General features: G+C 33.4%; 1 protein-coding gene across 3 annotated transcripts in view; it reads left to right on the top strand.

Moving 5' to 3' along the window:
- The first annotated feature begins 431 nt into the window (after nucleotides 1–431).
- Nucleotides 432–19,650, top strand: part of Fancl (FA complementation group L) — a 56,223-nt gene continuing 37,004 nt past the window's right edge. For 2 of the 3 annotated variants that reach the window (XM_010615886.2, XM_010615883.2), the window contains exons 1-5: nucleotides 432–550; nucleotides 6,496–6,554; nucleotides 7,980–8,040; nucleotides 10,605–10,661; nucleotides 18,502–18,602. In XM_010615886.2, coding sequence (XP_010614188.1) covers nucleotides 455–550; nucleotides 6,496–6,554; nucleotides 7,980–8,040; nucleotides 10,605–10,661; nucleotides 18,502–18,602 — 374 coding nt within the window. In that variant the 5' untranslated portion in view covers nucleotides 432–454. The remainder of the gene's footprint in view (nucleotides 551–6,495; nucleotides 6,555–7,979; nucleotides 8,041–10,604; nucleotides 10,662–18,501; nucleotides 18,603–19,650) is intronic. The other variant, XM_010615885.2, reaches the window with a different exon arrangement.

The following is a 19,650-nucleotide window of genomic DNA, read 5'->3' as shown; positions in this document are numbered from 1 at the left end:
TACAATTGTAATACAATGTATATGCTATATTGAATATATTATAATATACTGCATTATTATATACAGAATAACTTACCAGTGTATGTTGAGAGCGACGGTGAGGTGAATAGTGAACAAAGGGAAGTGGGAAAAGTTCACCATAAAGTGGAACAACATGCAGAATGTAAAAGCCACCTCATGCTGAAGGAAATGTAACTCTAAAGTTGCAGCAGCTTTTCAATAAAGTCTTAATCACCAAAAGTGTTCTTGGAACAAATGAGGCTAGAATGATTCTCATCATCAGATCTGTGAGCCTGAGAGCAATCTTTCTCTCACCTTCGCTGGAGGCCAGGCAGACCCTAACCTTTACTTCCGCCGGCTAAAGCGCCTGGCTCTTGCCGCCAAACCCGGTTTCCGCCTTAGGCTCACACGCGCTTGCCATACTGCGCATGTGCGGCTCCGCGGCTAGCGAGCCATGGCGGCGAATGAGGTTGACCTGTTGCGCCAGTTCCCGCTGCTTCTGCCCCAGAATCGGAAGAAAACTGTCTATGAAGGATTTATTTCGGCTCAGGTACCGGCCCAGGTGTTGCTGTCGCACCCATCCCCTGGAAGCCTGCGGCGGGCGGGGTTAGCTACCGGCCGGCGGGGCCGGAGAGGGGCAGCGGGCGCGGCCTTGGGAACCTGTCCTTCACCGCCGCTCCGTCGCCGGGTCTCGGGGGACCTGACTGATTATATTCATGTTTGCGGTAGAAACAGTACTTTGGAGGAACACCTCACTTTGGCACTGCCAAGTCTCTTGGGGTTCCTGAGCAACTCAAGTTGAGATATTTTTTGTAGGAAATTTTGTCAACAGCAGAATGCGTTACTTTTGCTGCTTCCCGGCGTCGCTTATTACACACACGGTAGTAAAATGTGCAAGGCTTTGAAGTTCACAAAACATATTAGGACCAGTATCTCAATTCATTGCTCTAAGGCAAGAATTTTTTTTTTAAATCGTTATGAGGAATCAAGGCATGGGAATCTGAAAGGGTTAAGAAAGTTGTGCACAAGTGCATCAGATTCCCATAACTTCAGGCTGATTACACTCTTAGATTTTTCCTCTCCACTTTGCACCAAGACGCTCTAGATTGGGATTTTGAGTGTAGACTTGTGAACATTGTACCCATCTTCTTGAGAGCTCACCTCACTTTCCAGGACTCGTATTCGTTAAGGAGAGGGATCAGATCAAGAATTAACACATTCAGAAGTCTCAGCAAACCTCTTTTTCCCGATTTACTTAGCTAAAAACATGATTTACTTTCACACAATATTTAGAAGAGTTGAAAAAGTATTTACTTTTTGTTTTTTACGAAGTACGTTATACCTAATTTTAGGCATTTTAAAGAACATGCTTTGTATCATTCATCTATATCTGCAAAAGCGCCTTATTGAAAAGGTGTAGCTGTCAGAATTAGATGAATAATTTTTATGACCTTAGCTGTTGTTACTGTTCAAATTTGGACCTTCTTTTAGAAGATTATTTAAATCTTAGCCTAGACACTTTTAATTTTCTAAAAATATTTTTAACGTATTTCAGATTTTAGAAAATTCACAAGAATGAACAAGGAATCTGAGTATGCCCTTTGCCTAAATTCAAGAGTTCACATTTGCCCTGTTGACTTACTCTGAGTGTAAACCGTGGGTGGGTATATATACATATTATTTTCTTGAATCAACTGAAATTAAATCATAGACAGTGCCCTTCTATCCCTGAATACTTTGGCATGCATTTCATAAGAACAAGAACACACTCATGTATTATCACAGTACAGTGACTAAAATCAGGACATTTAGTCAACACAATACCACTATCTAACCCAGAGTTTTTATTCAAGTTTTATTAATGGGACAATTACATATTTTATACCTCTTCCGTTCCTCACTAGCTAATGTAAAATTAACATAACATTTAATTGTCATATCTGTTCAATCTTGAATAGTTTTCAGTCTGTTTTTGTTTTTTGTGAACTTGACATTATTTTTCTTCTTTATATACCTGGTATATTTTGATTGGGTGCCAGACTTGGAATTCTACCTTGTTGAATGCTAGATATTTTTATTCTCTAATTATTCTTGAGAATTGTGAGCTGCAGTTAAGTTAATTGCTAATTTAATCTTGTGAAGGTTTGTCTTTAAGCCTTGTTAGGAAATGCCAGAGCAAATTTTAGTTTTAATTTGGCTGTACCAATGAGGCAGTAGTCTTGAGTACTGTACTTTATGTACATACTCTATTCCTAAAATATTTGTAAACACTCTTTTCTTATAATGCCCTCACTCTTAGTGTCTTTTCTAACATCTATGTAGCATGAGTAGTCAGCTGAAGATTCCTGGCAAAAAGTCTTCTGAAGTTTTCTGGAGTTTTCTTTGTGTATAGTTGTCTCCTCTCCATTATCTTTTCTTTTGGTATTTCACCTAGTGAATTCTACATGTGTTGGCCTCTCCTAGCTCATCTCTCTCTCCTCAAATCAAAGAGGCCTGAAAATTCTCCAGGCAATAAGGCTGAACAATTATTTTTGTCATTTGTTTCTTTACTTATAAGGATCAGTATCCTGTGCTACCTGTTGTTTATTAATATTTGAAAATCATTGTTTATTTTTTAGTCTAGTTTTAAAGTTAAGGTAGGAGGGTAAATCCTGCCCTGTTACTTGCTTATGACTGCAGGCAGAAATTCTCTGTAGTTTCTTGAAATTTTAATTTCATTCTTCTTTTTTTTCTTTTTCTTTTTTGCATCTTGGTGTGAGAAGACTGACACTAGTCTCATTCTGTTGCTATATAAGTTATTGGATGTTTTTCCTAGAGGCTCTGGGATCTTTCCTTTTTTTAAAATTAAATTTTTATTTTATTTTTTGACAGTACTGGCAATTGAATCCAGGGCTTTTGTGCTGAACTACGTTTTCAGCCCTTTTGTTGTTGTTTTAAATTTTTTGAGACAGGCCCTCACTGAGTTGCCCAGGCTGTGCTTGAACTTGCCATCCTTCTGCTTCACTTTCCCAGAACGTTTAAAATCTGTTTATTAAGATCTATCTCGAGTGGATCATTATGATTGATTTTTCTCATGTATCCATTGAGTTTTTTGGTATGTGGATTTCTGGGAAATATTACATTATAAAGTATATTCTTCTGTTTGTTCTCTTTTTAAAGTCCTCCAATTATATGTGTTGGATTTTCTTTGTGTGTTTTCTACTTCTTTTTCTTAGCTGATCTTTAATTTTTTTCTCATTTGGTAATTGTCTTGCTTTTTTTCGCTCCTTATAAAATGATTCTTAATTCTGTTCTTTGGGTAACTTTAAAATTTATTCTTCTGGTTTAATATGATTTTGTCTTTTTTATTTTTCATTCATTGTTTCTTTTTGTTATATTTTATACTTTCTTGTCTGAGTTTTTAAGTGTCCAGATATGTCTTGAAACACTTAATGATATTTTATTCAGTACTGTAATTTATTTGTGGTTTCTGGGTTTTGTTCTCAGGGAATTAGTCATTAACCTGAAATGTTAACTCTCATTTTCTGTTTGTTTGTTTTTTTTTTCTCATAGTATCTCTGGATTAATTAAGGCAACACATTTGTGAACATTTTTGGTATTTATACTTACTAGTTTAAAAATATCCTCTTGTTAGTGAAGCAAAATGCATTATCTGTTATTTAATGGATAATATTGAGAAAGTGTTTTGGGGAGAGTGGTATAGTTTTATTTCTTCATGTAAGAGCTTAACTTTCCCACACTTACTTCTTTTTCCTCATAATACCCAAAAAGTATTTCTATCTACCTTTATACCATCTCTAGTGCTAAAATTTCTCCTTTCCAAGACTATTTATTGATTTTTGTGTCCATATGAAGTCTCCTGTTTGCAGTTAGGGCTTTGATCTATCAATTCTTTATTCATTCTTTTATAGTTAGTCTAATCCCCCATTCTCTCTTCCATGACTTTTTTCTGAAATTCATACCCTGATGACTCTTTAGCTTTCACTGCTCAAGAAGCCCCAACGTGTGCTCTACTAAAAAATAGTCTATATTTTTCTTGCTACAGGTTATTGTGTTCTCTCTTCTGGTTGAAAACGTGGGGTTTTTGTGGTTCTTTTATGTCCATAATATTAATCTGGATACTCTTTGGGAGGGTGAAGGAAATTCAAGGTTAAACAACTCTTACTACTTCTATTCCCAGCAAACTTAGAAAATCTGCATTTTGAGACTAGTTAATATTTTTAGATGTTTTAACTATAAAAATCCTAACTTTAGACATATTCTTTTTTTAATTGAATGTATTGGTACAGTCTAGGTATACAGTACAGTTACATTCATTATTGGGATCTTGTACCTTTACATGACAGGTCTTGGTTCTCATTTTTTCCCCTTGTACTCACCCTCCCTTCACCCCCTCTTCCCCTCCCCACCTACAAACACTTTAATTCCATTTTTACATTTTTTTTCCCTTTCCCTTATTCCCCTTCCCCTACCCTTCCCACTGTTCCTACACCTTTAGCCCTTTTCTTCCTATTTCACATTGCTAATTATCCTGTTAGGATCTTGAGTACTATTTTAGTTTTTCACACCAGAGAAACTATTCAGTATTTACACATGTGTGACTTACTTATTTCACTTAGGAGTATATCCTCAAAATGTATCCATTTACCTCTGAATGAATCTACATTCTTTATGACTGAGTAGTATTCCATTTTATAGAAAAACCACATCTTCTTTATCCAGTTTCCAACTGATGGGTAAATGGGCTGTTACCAAGTTTTAGCTATTACAAACTGTGCTGCTATAAACATAGGTGTACATATGTCACTGTGATATGATTCTTTTAATTCTTTTGGTAAGATACCCAGGGATGACTGGGTCAAATGGAACCTCTAATCCCAGCTCTTTGAGGTATCTCCATATTGATTTTCATAGTGGTTGCACCAGTCTGCACCCCCACCAACAATGGCAAAGTGTTCCTTTCTTCCCACAACACCGCCAACATTTGTTATTGTTCGATTTCTTGATAGCAGCCATTCTTTGTGGGGTGAGGTAGAATCTCAGTGTTGTTTTCATCTGCATCTCTCGAATGACCAGGATGTGGAACATTTTTTCATATGTTAACTTTTTGCTTTTACTTGTTTGTCTGAGAAATGTCTGTTCATTTCAGATGCCCATTTTTGAATTGGGTCTTTATATTTGGGGGGGCTGATTGTTTTGAGTTCTTTATATATTCTAGATAATAGTAGACATATTCTTGTATCATAAAAGTATTGTGGCATGTGACATGTCATTTGACCTTTTAAAATGGCTTGATTTCACAAGTAAGGGACTTTGGAATCTCATTCTTTACTATTTTTCATGTAAATTATGAATTCCAGATTGTTCTTACACCTATATATTGAATGTCTATAAAGTTAGGTTAAAGTTACTACATAATACCTTTTAGGGCTTTAATGAAATAGTGAATTATTGTTACTTGACCTTTTGAAAAGGTCACTAGTACATTTTGTTTCAGTTTTTAAAGGACATTTAAATGTAATGAAAGTCAGAACTGTAATATTACCATGAAAGTAAAGGTTATGGGGTACATTTAATTGTGTTCCACTGTTTTTGAATCTGCTTTGAGGGAAACTGCTAAAATTCCACATGGTAATTGTTTTTCAAGAATTTTATTACTCTTTTCATTTTACACTGTTGGAATAAAAGATTACATTTCTGTTTGTCTTTTTCTGATTATTTTTGCTCAAATTTCACATGTATTATCCTCTTTAAGTGAGAAAGTTTAAACTGCTTACCCATTCACTTTCCAAAGAAAGTAAAGCTGAATATATTTCTCAGAGAACACTCTTTCCTTTCCTTATACTCTTTGCTTTCCTTAGAAAGACTCTTGGATAAAAATTTCTACATTCAAATGCATAGTTAGTAAATATGTAGGTTCAAATAACTTAATATGCTGTTAACTTTATTTCTTAGAAGTTCATTAATGTGGGAGAATTAAATGTACTCTATGAAAACATTTCTTTTACATGTATTTAGATTGTGTAGCAATATAATTTCATTTCATTAAAATTTAGGAACTACATTACAAACATGAAGCCTGAAATGTATCTATGTTTTTTATTTTTACATTGTGCTTTTTTTATATACCTTCCATATCCAGAGCAATTTGAAGAAATTTCTTTTTTGTAAATGTATTTCTTAAAAACATTTCAATTTCTTTTATATGTCTATTATAATACAGTATTTCTTGTGTTTGTGTGTGTTTTTCTTTAATAAGTTCTTACCTTAGTATTTTGATTTCCCAATAACAGTCAAGTTTTAATATACATTTTTGAGGTCCCTCTATGCAATATTCTGTTTGTTGTGTCTTTCAAGTGTAAAAATTTGGGTAAATTTGAATAACTTTTTCAAAGATAAATAAATGCTATCTTTTAAAATGATTCTATCTTTAACACCTATTAACGTTATGTGAAAGATGACAATTTGAGTGGACCTTTTCAATATTTTCCATAGGGAAGAGATTTCCACCTTAGAATTTTGTTGCCTGAAGATTTACAACTGAAGAATGCAAGGTGATGATGTGTTTAGTTATATACACATATCTGGGTGGGATACACCATCTGGTAAATACTGATTCCACTGACTAAAGTTTTACCTAAAATGCTTACCAACAAATGTCAAAAAAACCTTGAAACATTTTGGATTTTTTGAAACCATTGTGACATTTGTAAGTAAATTCCTTGCTATGGAAATGTTTCTCAAAAGTAATTATTAACTATATTTTATCTTTAATTCAATAAACAGTAATTAAATGTACTTCACTAACAAGAACTAGATAGGAATAAAGATAGAATACAGGGCTGGGGATTTAGCTCATTAGCACCATGCCTGCCCCACAAGCACAAGGTCCTGAGTTCAATCCCTGGTACCAAAAAAAAAAAAAAAAAAAAAAAAGGCAGAATACAAGAGGATTAGAAGACTCTTCTCCCCAATTTTTAACTGATATAATTTATGTGTAATATGATAATATAATGCAGTAAGACCTGGTATTACCAGTTTAGTCCTGCAGTAAACTAGATACAAACATTGACTGTTGGTTGAGTAAACAAGTCAGGAGAAATAGACTTTCTAGTGCCTGTATCTTTGGGGTGAGAAGAGAAGGTCAGTGAAGGGACCTTGAGTGCATACCAACATTTAAAGAACTGGTACCTACAAGGAAACTTCCAGAAAACTAAAAGGAAAATTTGGACAGTAGTGTGCATGAATTAAGGGAGAAAACATAGCAGAAAATATGGATAGCACAGGGTATAATTAAGGAGGTGACTAAATTGGTAGCAAGGAATGGAAAACACTTTCAGAGAGATCATTATCTGTGGATATAGTTGAGTGAACTGGTCTGCCAAGAGGAGAAAAGTATGTATAGAGTTTAACAAATCAGCAGTGGGGGGCTTTGTGATACCTTAAAAAGGTTCTAGAAGGGGAAATTCAGAGTGACTTAACTACTTCTAGATAAATTCCTTAGAAAAGTTGCTTACCTCCCCATTTTTGAGAGTACAGATGAGTTGAGCTAATAGATGGCTGAACTTTACCCATACAGTTCAAAATATGTATCTTTTAGTTACATTAATCTGGAATTTGAGGAATATATTGCTATATATGCTTTTTCAAATTTAAGTTTGATATCTTATGATCAAAACTTATTTTTTAACCTACCTTGGAAAAGAAACTAGTTCAGTAGGAAACTTTGCTTTGTATAAGTTAGAAACAGATGTACTGTTTGTGTGTCATTGACTGCGATTATTTTTATCTCAAAGTAAGATTAATGCTGACAGTTTGAAGACAAGGCTTTCAACAGTATAAGTGGTAAAATTTTTATTAACTTGTCAGAATCATGTTTATGTCATTTTTTGATTGTACATGTTTATGTTACCATACAAATGTTTTTTCATTTTAATTCTAAAAAATGAATAAATTCTTTTGTCCTGTTAAAATTTTAGATTACTGTGTAGTTGGCAGCTGAAAACTATACTTAATGGATACCATCAAATAGTGCAACAGGTAAGTCTTTTAAAACGGTTTATTTTAAATGAAGAATAGAAATTATTAAATTTACTCTTCAAGGACCTGCTTTGCAGAATGTTATTATAAACTAGTTTAATAGTTGCTGAGTTTCATTGGTTTCAGCACTAGCTATCAAATATTCTAGGGATATATAAATTATATAAAATATTTTCTGGAATTAGCAGATCTTTAGGCAGGAGTAGTGTTGAAACTGATTTACATTCTGGAGACTTTATATTCTTCACATCCTTTTCTCTTACCCAAATCCATTAATTACTGTATGATTTTTCTGCTGAAATTATATAGCGGTGATAGAAAAAAAAATCGGGACCCATTTAGAGCCAAAGTTAGGTTCAGCCAAGTGGGATTTGTAGCTCTAGATTATCAACAGAAAAGGTGTGAGGGATTCACTTAGGGACATGAGTGTTTGCTTAATGAGATAAAAGTAACTAAAGTGTGATATAGGCAGGATTTATTTATTTTTTCTTTTTTTTGCAGGGGACAGTTGTGGGGATTGAACTCACTGAGTGCTGAGCCACAAACTCTTCTCTTATTTTATTTTGAGTCTGAATCTCAGTTTGTGGCCCAGGCTGGACTCAAATTTGTGATCTTCCTGCTTAGACCTCCCCAGTAACTGGGATTACAGCTATGCACTACCACACCCAGCAGTTTAGTTATTCTTAGTATTTAGGATCTTCTACGGGAAAATTCCTTTAAAGATTAAAGAAACAAGCAAAAAACACTGCTGTTGAGGCAGTTGAACATGATGTAATGCCTTTTGTAGAAAAATAGAAGTTAAAATTGCATTTCTTTTGCTGCTTTATTTTTCGTGTTTTGTTTTTTTTTTCTGATTGCATATATTTTTCTGCCTTAAAGGCAAGGTATGTGTGATAACTGATAATGATACTCATTTGCATAAAGCATAACCAAGTTACAAAGTACTGTATAGTAGATAAACTATTTGATATGTAGAACAGAGCCTGCCATATCAGCAATATAATTATAACAGGTTTCTAATAGAATGTTTAAATTATTTTTTGCTTTACCCCTCATTCTCGTGACTATTTATTTATATTATATGTTAAAGTTTAAGAATGGACTGAGATATCATAGTAGCCTGAAAAAAAATTGTTAATAAGAGCTAAATATAGCAATAAAATGTAAAACTTTTTTTCCAATTCACCAAGAAATTGAAAATGAGTTATTTATAAATAATTAAACTAATGAGTCAATATCTTATCTCTTCTGGCCCTCTAGTTTGTCTCATAGAAACCTTAATTAATTTGAGTTTTTGTTTTACTTCAAAACCTAGTTGAATATTACTGTTTTTCTTATTTTTACTAAATGTGGGCAAAAGGATCATTGAGTTTTCCTATAAAAGACCCTTGTAACTTTTTCAGCTTGGTGGACCATAAGCCTTCACCACAACTACTCCACTCTGCTCTTTTAGCACCTGAGCAGTTGTAGGCAAGTGGTAAATGAAAGGGCTTGGCTACATCCCAATAAAACTTGATTTACAAAAATAGGTATTGAGCTGGAGTTAGCTTCAGACAGAGCTGTAGTGTACAGACTCTTAATATAATTTATTACCTGTAGTAAAACAAAAAAATAAAAAAAAAAAGAAATACCATGGAGAAAAAGATAAGGTCTAAGATACTTGATACATTGTGCAGGTATGTACCAACAAAGCTATGTTAAGATGTGAAGGATATGTCTTCCTGAATTGTTGAGCAAGGTTAACTTTAGCTTTTTCTCATCTAAATGACAGAACAAATTTACATTTGACTTTGTTCAGAACTGTGTGATGTTAGGGCAATGCATCAAACAAATAAAAGCATGATATTTTTATTTCAAGCGGAGAAATCATGTAGAGTTCTAAAAAAACAATATAAAATCTTTTCTGATTCCTTTTATTCCTTAGTTATTCTAAGTATGAGGATTTTTCTAGGAAATGGAACAGTAACTAAAACATTCCCTGCTCAAGTTATTTCCTTTTTGCTATTTTATCATAATAGCTTTTTTATTGAATAATTCTCTTCTTTAGAATTAGTATGGGTCAGTTGTAAAGGGGACAATAAATCTAAGTAGTCTTTAGGTAAAGGAAATAATAAAAAATATTTAAGATGATTGATCAGTTATTGTTAATTTATTACTCTAGATTTTGAGAATTATAAGATTTATTTGATTTTTCTGTTTTATGTTTCTCATTCCATTCACATCCCTGTGCCCTACTCCTCTCTTCTTAAAACTAATTATGTGGTCTGCTAGATTTGCTAAACTTGGCAGTGAACAGAACTGAAGAAACAGAAATGTGAGGTTGTGTCATTCTTATATAGTTTCATATGTCACCAAAATGGATTTGAGAGCTTTAATTATTCTTTCAAAATGAAATTGGTAGGAACAGTGGAGATGATGACCAGTACTTTTCATTACTTAAAAATTTTTAAATGTAGATATATCTAACACATACATATTTTTACATTCACTTCATCCTGTATTTTATTTCATTTGGGAGAGTATTCATTCTACAAATCATATTAATTGGAAATGTTTTAATCTAGAGAATGCAGCATGCTCCTGATCTAAAAAGCTTTATGATAGAGTTGAAGATGATTTTGGTAAGATTTTTTTTTCTGACATAGTTATCATATTTCTATAAGTCTTGATTGTTTCTGTAACCTTTAAAAAACTAATAATTATTATCACTTGAAACTTGTTAATTTCATGAGTGATTTTTCTTTGTACACAAATATTGATGGTACTGTTATGAATTGCATGGGGAGCAGAACTGTGTGTAGAAATCAAATTATTGTATCAGTGAATTTGGTACCCTTGTAGTGTTCTGCAGATGGTGAAGAAATAAAATAGCCTATCATATCCTATTTTAATATCTAAAGGAGAACTCGGGTGCTTATACTTAAGATATAATATGATGTATAATTGTATACAACTGCAGATTCCTGAAAAACTTATTAGACTTATGATAGTAGTTTATTAAATGAATACATTTTACATTAAATACTTGAGTATTTATCTCAAACATTTATTATTTTCTTAAAACTTTTATTATTCAAGGTTTTAGCATGACCAAAAGAAAGATTATAGTAAATGCGATAAATTCACGATACTGCCTCAGCATTTTGCCAGTCATATTTCCTCTCCTACTTTTTTAGAAAAGACTTATTTTTTAAAGATTGTGTTATTTTTAAAGGAAATCTTGGTTACTATATCTATTCTTTTCTGAATATATCAGCACATATTTCTAGCAGCTAAGTATTCTGTTTTAAATATACATTTAAAACCTCACTGAAGTTAATGATAATTTTGTAGTTTCTTTGTATCATTATCCAAACAAGGTCCACACATTATATTAAGGTGGTGTTTCAATTCTTATATAAGATTTATGTGATAATTTATAACAATATCTCTTCACATTACTTTTTCATGTCACCTTGTTGAAAAAAAATTATGGGTCCTCTAAAATTTCCCACATTGTAGATTTCATCTGTTAGATACTAATGGAATCTTTTAATGTATTCTTCTGTGGGATTGAACTTCTCTTATCCAAAAATCCAAAAATGCTCCCAAATTCTAGACATTTTGAGTGTTGATATGAAGGTACAAATGGAAAACTTTACATCATGAAACTTTGTTTCATGCACAAAGTTACTAAAAATTGCTTAAAATTTTCTTCAAACTATGTGTGTGAGATTCATGTGAAATATATGTAAATTATATATGTTTGGGTTTAGAGCCCATCCCTAAGATATTTTTATATATGTATATTTATAACTATATATTTTATATATGTATACTTACATATAGTTTTTTAAATAGATATGAATATCCCAAAATTTTAAAACATTGAAGTCATAAGCACTTCTCACAAGCATTTTTTAGTAAGGGATATTCAGCCTGTACCTTCTTTATAATCCAGCAGTTAGGTCTGTAGATTGCTACCAATTTCAGTACATTATTTTGATTAAATATGGTGCCCTGTACTTATTGTATTGTATTTGGAGTTACATAATATTTGATTCCTCATTTAGTAAAGCTTGTCACCTTTCTGATGCCCATCTTAAACGAGGTTTAATTTGGCTCATAGTTTTGGGGAATTCAATCTATGGCCTACTGTCCCCAAGGCAGAAATAACATGATAGAAGAGGAATAAGAGGCAAAGATGCTTATTTCACAGCAGCCAGTAAACAGGAAACAGTGACAGGAAGGAGAGAGTGAGTGAATAGTACCCAAGATCATATCCATGACCTACCCAGACACGTACTGGACTGTGCTTTACTAATTTTCTAGGTGTTTTTTCACCCAGTTAAATTGACATATCAAGGTTAACAGTCACAATCCATCTTTTGTCAGCATAACACATAAGTTTTAAACCATATGTAGTTTTCCAATAAAGATAATAGTAACTTCATAATTCTGCCTGTCATATTATCATGTGTACAACAAGAAACACAGCATTTCAATAGTTCCATCATCTTTCAAAAGTCCAAATCTCTTTTGAGACTTGAGGCAAACTCATAGCTGTGAACCTATGTAAAAATCAAAAGCAAGTTACATGATCCCAGCGTACAGTAGCACAGGGTAAACATTCCTATTCCAAAAGGGAAGAATGGGGGATAGAAAAGAATCAGAACAAAGCAAGACTAAAACTCAAGTAAGGCAAACCTTAAGTCCTATAGCTCTATGTTCATCAGTCTAGGGCACATGGTGGTAAATTGTGTGTTCCAAAAGGCATTGGTATCCCCACCCTTATGGCTTTGCCATTTGTAGCTCATATAGCTGTTCTTTTGTGTTGGCTCCAATCATGGCCTGCAGGTTTCTTTGGTTGATGACCCACATTCCTGGTATCTCCAACTTCCTAGGACCTCCACAGTGTGTTTGACTTCATCCACACTACTTCACTGCCCTCTCAGGGTCCTTTCCTGGCCTTCTGGGCCCTTCTTAGAAATCTGAGTGGATACTTCCCTGTTACAACAACTCTTCAGTGTTACTGTGTTTCAGTAAGACCAATATTAGATGGATGACATAAAAGTCTACTGTTGGCAGAATCATAGCCAGGGCCTCTGTGTATCACAGCTGCAGCTGCCTCTGAGTGCCTGGATGGCTGAATGTGGTGAAATGAATCCTGGGAAGCTATTTCCATAGTAAGCCCTTTGCCAGCATAGGGCCCAGGAACTGTTCTCAAATGAAGAGTTTATATTTAAATACCCTAGAGCCTGTGATGTATATGGTCTTCCTGATTTCTGAGATGCTCTCAAGACATTTTCTTGCACTGTATAAAGTACTTAGTTTTATTTTAATGCAGCTAATCTCTTAAACTACCATACCTCTTTTGGCCCAAGCTTCATATGTGATTCCTTCTGGGCCAGGATTTTTTCCTGCTGTGCTTTTCGTCCCTGATTCTCACTGTAAATTTGACTATAAGCAGCTAGCTGTACCCATGCTAGAGCCTGAACGTTGGGCTGTCTTGAAATTTCCTCCACTGAATTAATTAGCCCACCACCCTTAATCTTAAACTCATGCAGTTTCAAGACATATGCCAAAATGTAGACTACAATTTTTGCCTGGGCCTTTAGTCCAGCTGTAATGGAGTCATTGTTCTTAGCTGAAACTTCCTGAGCCGGGCTTTTAATGTCTGCCTTCCTATCGGGTATGGTCTTCTGCCTCTGGCCAGAATCAACTAGCAAGCTCTATACCATTTTAGGGGTTCTTAAGCCCACTTTTCCAAACCTTTTCAGACTTAGTCCCAAAGGCTTCTAAACCACATGGTTAGATACAACCACAGAAATAATTCCACCTCTGATATCAGTTTTCTTTATTAATCAATTTTCTGTCTCTGGACACACATACAACGTCCAAAACTTAATGAAGGGGTTGAATTTATCTCATTCTTCAGGGAATTCTGTCCATGGTCTACTTGTTTCAAGGCATAAATAAAGTGTTAGAAATTTGTGGAGGAGCAAAGCTGCTTAGTTCATGACAGCCTTGAAGCTGAGCAGGGGAAATACTAGGGAACAATGGAAGAGGGACACACCGTATGTCCTCCCCAGATATGCCCAGGAGTACAGGATTATACTTTACTAATATCAAGATTAATGATCACAGTGTAGATCCATCCAATCTAAAATTTCTCATCATCTTATTACCTAGTGATTTTAGTGGCCAATGTTTATCATTACATATATTCACTCTTTTAGAGTTTATACTTGGTGATTTCTTTATTAGCTGAAAATATTTTATAGAAAGAATACTCATCAATTACTTCATTTATTTGAGTTATAGTTCATACAAGAGAGATAGAATAAGTGCTTGTTTTCCCTTTTTAAAAATCAAGTTTTAGAAAAATGAGCTGGTGCCTAGCAACTGTCCCAGGGAAGTAAAAAAAAATTTAATATCATGAAATCATGAGTTTTTTTAATATTTGATTAACTTTAATCCATTGGAGTCATTTTTTTTTTTTGGTGTTTAAATTGCACTATTTTTTGACAGTGTAAGCCCCTTTATGTTGGTCCTGAATTCTTTTAATATAACCCAAGCTTCTTGTTTTCTGATACCAGTTGGCCCAGGCTAATTTACACATTCTATTGTAGAACTGTTCTAGAAGTATAATCAGCCATATCTCCAAAGCCATATATTTTCTTTTTTTTTTGTGGGAAATGGTATTTGTATTGCATAATGAGAAACTAGGGCGCTCATTCTTATTACTACTTCTAGACTTTTTTAAGTAGGCAAAGCTAGAAAAAAAGTACATTTTTAGAAAGATATGATTAATCATGTATTCACACTGATATTTCCAATTGAAATTTGACATTAACAGGTTTTTACTTCTTTGCTTTTATCACTTTTATTCTGAAATGTTGGTTTCTAATGATGTTAACAATACTGTTTTTAGTTATGTCTTATGCTTATTTACATTTCTCTTGTTCATCTATATTTGTGTATGTCCAAATTATAACATCACAATTAATAACTGGATGCAGTTTGCTCTTTCTTTGTAGTTCATTTTGTGACCTGTTTGTTCTTGGTACCACCTGCTTTATACTTTTTTTTTGGGCGGTACCTGGGATTGAACTTGGGTCCTTGCATTTGCAAGGCAGTTGGTGGAACCACTGAACTAAATCCCTGGCCCTGCAACTGCTTTATTTTGAAAGCTTAGTTGCTACATTTTCCTAAGTCCTTTTTTTTAATCTTCATAAAAACCCTCTGAAGACAGAGTTCTGATAAAATGTTTGAGATAAGAACAAAGAATATAAAATCAATTTCTGAAGATTAAATTTTCAGTTTGGAATTTGTAAACCAAAAATCATTATAAATTGATTATAAAATTCATTAGTGGCTATTATGTAATTACATTTAAAATGGTATGGTGAAGAAGTACAGCATTTTTTTTCATATCCTTTTGACATTGGAGAAAAGTTTGAAAACCTTTTACTTTTTTAATTGTTATTTTTAATATGTTGTACAAATATAAGGACTAAGGGAACCAGAGTAAACTATATATGCTATGTCCCACTAAACCCTGTTCATTAAAACTAATTTTATTGGATTGTAAGTCATTGGCTGTATTGGTCATTTAATTTTGAAGAAGCATTTATTAGTTTAAGAATAAAATGAAATACTGAGGTTTATCTATAGTTTACAATGTTTTATCCATTTGTGTTTCATTTCTGAATAAAAAAGATCCTATGTTTTATCTTTATTTAGAAGTTATAGACAAAGTTGGTTACTTAATTCATTTAAATTAGTATGCCTAAACCGGGCATGGTGCCTCACGCCTGTAATCCTAGCACTCGGGAGGGAGGCTGAGGCAGGAGGATCACTGTGAGTTCCAGACCAGCCTGGGCTGCATAGTGAGTTCCAGGTCCTGTCCCAAAAAACCAAAAAATACATAAATAAATAAAATTAGTATGCCTAAAAAAGGTAAGAATTATTAGCTTATTTCTTAAGGTATGTTGTTAGTAGTAGGATTCCTGTGATAAAATCAACAATGAAATTCTTGAGAATGGTGCCCAAATGAAATAAGTAGTCCCGAGTTGAATTCCATTACAGAAAAAAAGAAAGAAAGAAATCGGTAGCTATTTGAACTTATTCAGGAAATTTTGTAAGTCTCCCATGGAATTTCTAGTAATACCTAGGCATATAGTGGAAGTTCAGTTTATATTTAATATATTTTAAAAGTACTTTAAGGTAGGTTATTTTCTACTTTGTATTTCTACTTTGGAGCTAAGACACTGAGAGCCTATAGCCTTGAAACTAGGGAAATATTAAAGTCAAGATTAAACATGTCCCTGTGAAGTCTTCCTCCTGTGTCCCTTGGCCTTCTCTGTGTAGAATGATTGCTTCTTTGCCTTTGGTGTTTTCTGTTATGGCTCTAGAGTAGAAGTAACTTGCCTGACCCAAATTAGAAGGCAGAGTTTACAAATGTCGTAAACATAAAATTGAAATATATTTTTTATTTTTGAAGTTTATCATCATTATGGTTAGAGTAATAAATATTTCTGAGTAAAAAATAGAACTCTCAAATACTTTGTAACTGTTGCAGTGTAAGTTTAAGAACTATATTATTTCATTTTATTCAATAACTAGTAGAGGACAGTCTTAACTGTACAAATTAATTTTTTTGGAACATTAGGCTATATTTAGCTAACATTAGACATTTAGAATATTTTTAAAAGGCAGCAATATGCCTTGTCTCCTAGAAGCTTACACTCTAATTGCATCCATATTAAATCCTTGGTTTTATAGATCTGCTTTCAGGGTCTTTCCATCTTGAAGTAGATTCAGAAGTTGGTAGAAGTAACTTCAGTTAATAGTCTTGATTCTGAAATGCTACTTTGTAAAATCTATTCTCTAGTTTTACCTCAACTTAATAGTATCCTATCACTAATAACAGATTAAACATATACTCAGAGGAGTAAAAAATTTTAAACTGCTGTTTACCAGAAATGATTATAGTTTTTCACTTTATTCCTCCAGGTTTGTTATTTATTGTCCTAATTTTTAATTGTTTTTCCTTATTTCTTCTCATGGTTGAGTATCCCTTATCAAAATGGCTGGCAGTGAGAAGGAATTCAGATTTTGAATTTTTTTAAGATTTTGGAATATATTTTAAACTACTATATTTTGGGGAGGGGAACTGAGTCTAAAATGAAATTCACTTATACTTAATATATATCTTATACACATAGCCTGGATGTAATTTTATACAATATTTTAATAATTTTATGCATACAACAGAGTATCCTGGAATGGAATTTTTCACTTGTGTCATTTCATTCTCAAAAAATTTGAAATTTTGGAATATTTCATATTTCAAATATTCAAATAAAATACTTGTCAAGATTAGTAACTTAAAAGTCATTGGTAATTTTTAACCTTGGCAACTGTAGTGTTGTTTGCATTGCTTATAAAAATGTAAATTATAGTTTTGATTGGGGGATCATAAATCATTTTAGAGATGTCATAGGTGGGCCTAGAAAAGAAAGGGACTATAGATAGATGGATGGCAAGACACTGATATTCAAATAAAATACTTGTCAAGATTAGTAACTTAAAAGTCATTGGTAATTTTTAACCTTGGCAACTGTAGTGTTGTTTGCATTGCTTATAAAAATGTAAATTATAGTTTTGATTGGGGGATCATAAATCATTTTAGAGATGTCATAGGTGGGCCTAGAAAAGAAAGGGACTATAGATAGATGGATGGCAAGACACTGGGCTTACCTGGTCAAAGAGTAATAATGTAAATCAGTGAAAGGAATTAGCAAGTATTTACTGTGATGCTGAGTAGTTTTTGTTAAGATGTGGTTTTTAGGGCTCATTGCTGTCACCTGCCTTGCAAGCACAAGGACCCGAGATCGATCCACAGTAACAAAAAAAAAAAGATGTAGTTTTTAATGGTATCATTTTAGTCTGTCAACAGAGTTCAGGCTTTTCTTTAAAGGCACATGGTTTTTTCTGTCAAAGATCATATCCACGAAAATAGAAAATGAAGCCTTAAGGTTGTTTTTATTTTTAAATTTTTCATCTTTGGCCAGGCCTGGTGGCATACACCTGTAGTCCCAGCACTTGGGAGGCTGAGGCAGGAGGATCACTATGAGTTCAAGACCAGCCTGGGCTACATAGTGAGTCCCTGGTCAGTCTCAACAACATAGTGAGACCCTGTCTCCAAAAAAAAAAAAAAATTCATCTTTGTCAGGCATAATAGTTTGGAAGAATATTAAAATTTTAAGTTTTTTTTCATAATATAAAAATTTATATTTGTGCTGCTTTTATTATATTCCTTTAACTTATGAGAACGGGAATGAGTCACCATGGTTTTCTATAAAAATAATGAAGACTTTAGACACTAAGATTATGAAATCATGTTTGAAACTGAATAATAACAATTTATTCTTGAGTATTCTTCAGCTGACTCTTTTTTTTTTTTTTTTTAAATAGGAAGTTGCTTTAAAGAATCGACAAGAGTTGTGTGTACTGCCTCTTTCTTCCCAGTTCTACTCAGTTCTTATTGAAGATATAGAAACTCTTGGTTGGGATAAGTATGTCTATTTTAAAATACCTTAGAAATGCCCTTGTTTTACCTATTTCAATTTAATACATTTCCAGTTTTAGCAATTTATTTTACACATGTCTTTAGTCAGTATAATAGAGTATCTGATTGTCCTGGTTGCTAAAACGAAAGGAAAGGCTATCTTTAAAAATTGACCTACATTCCACTTCACTCTAGAAAGAGAGGCTATTGTCAAGAAACCATCCAATAACAAATGCTGGCGTTCCTGTGGGGAGTAAGGAACCTTCTCCACTGTAGGTGGAAGTGTAGACTAGTGCAACCACTATGGAAATCAGTTTGGAGATTCCTCAACAAACTAGGATTAGAGGTTTCATTTGACCTAGCTATTCCCCTTCTTGGTATCTTCCCGAAAAAATTAAAAGCCTTATACTGCAGTGATGTATACACACCCAAGTTTATAGCAGCACAGTTTGTATAAGCTAAATCTTGAAAACAACCCAAATGCCCATCATCCAATGAATGAATAAAAAAGATGTGGATTTTTTTATGCAGGGAGTACTACTATTCCGTAAAAGACTGTTCCATATCTAGACATTTCTAGATAAATGGATGCACCTTGAGACTGTTCTCTTAACTGAAATAAATCAGACACACATGTGTAAATATAACATTGTTTCTCTGGTATGAGAAACTGAAAATGTAAATAAGGACCAAAATGTATAATAGATACTGTGAAATAGGAAGAAAATATTCACATGGAAGGGGCACTGGCGGGGGGTGGGGGGAGGAAGGAAGAAAAAAGAAAAGAAAGATAAAATGGAAAGAAAGCTGTTGTAAAAAAGGAGGTAAAGAAGGGTTGAAAGGAAGGGAGGGGAATGAGAAAAAAAATCAAGATATATCAAATGTATGGTGCAAATTCCATTTGATGAATGTGATCATTATGTATATCTAAATTGTACCAATAAACTTAATTAACTAAAAATTTAAGGGCCGGGGATTTAGCTCAGTGGTTCTGCTGCCTTCCTCGCAAGCACAAGGACCTGAGTTTGATATCTGGTACCAAAAAAAAAAAAAAA

The sequence above is a fragment of the Fukomys damarensis genome, unplaced genomic scaffold, assembly GCF_012274545.1.
Source record: "Fukomys damarensis isolate Sample0158 unplaced genomic scaffold, DMR_v1.0_HiC HiC_scaffold_2, whole genome shotgun sequence".
In the NCBI taxonomy this organism is placed as follows: domain Eukaryota; kingdom Metazoa; phylum Chordata; class Mammalia; order Rodentia; family Bathyergidae; genus Fukomys; species Fukomys damarensis.
Note: the sequence above shows the minus strand (reverse complement) of the source record. Positions and strands in the feature narration are given on the sequence as shown.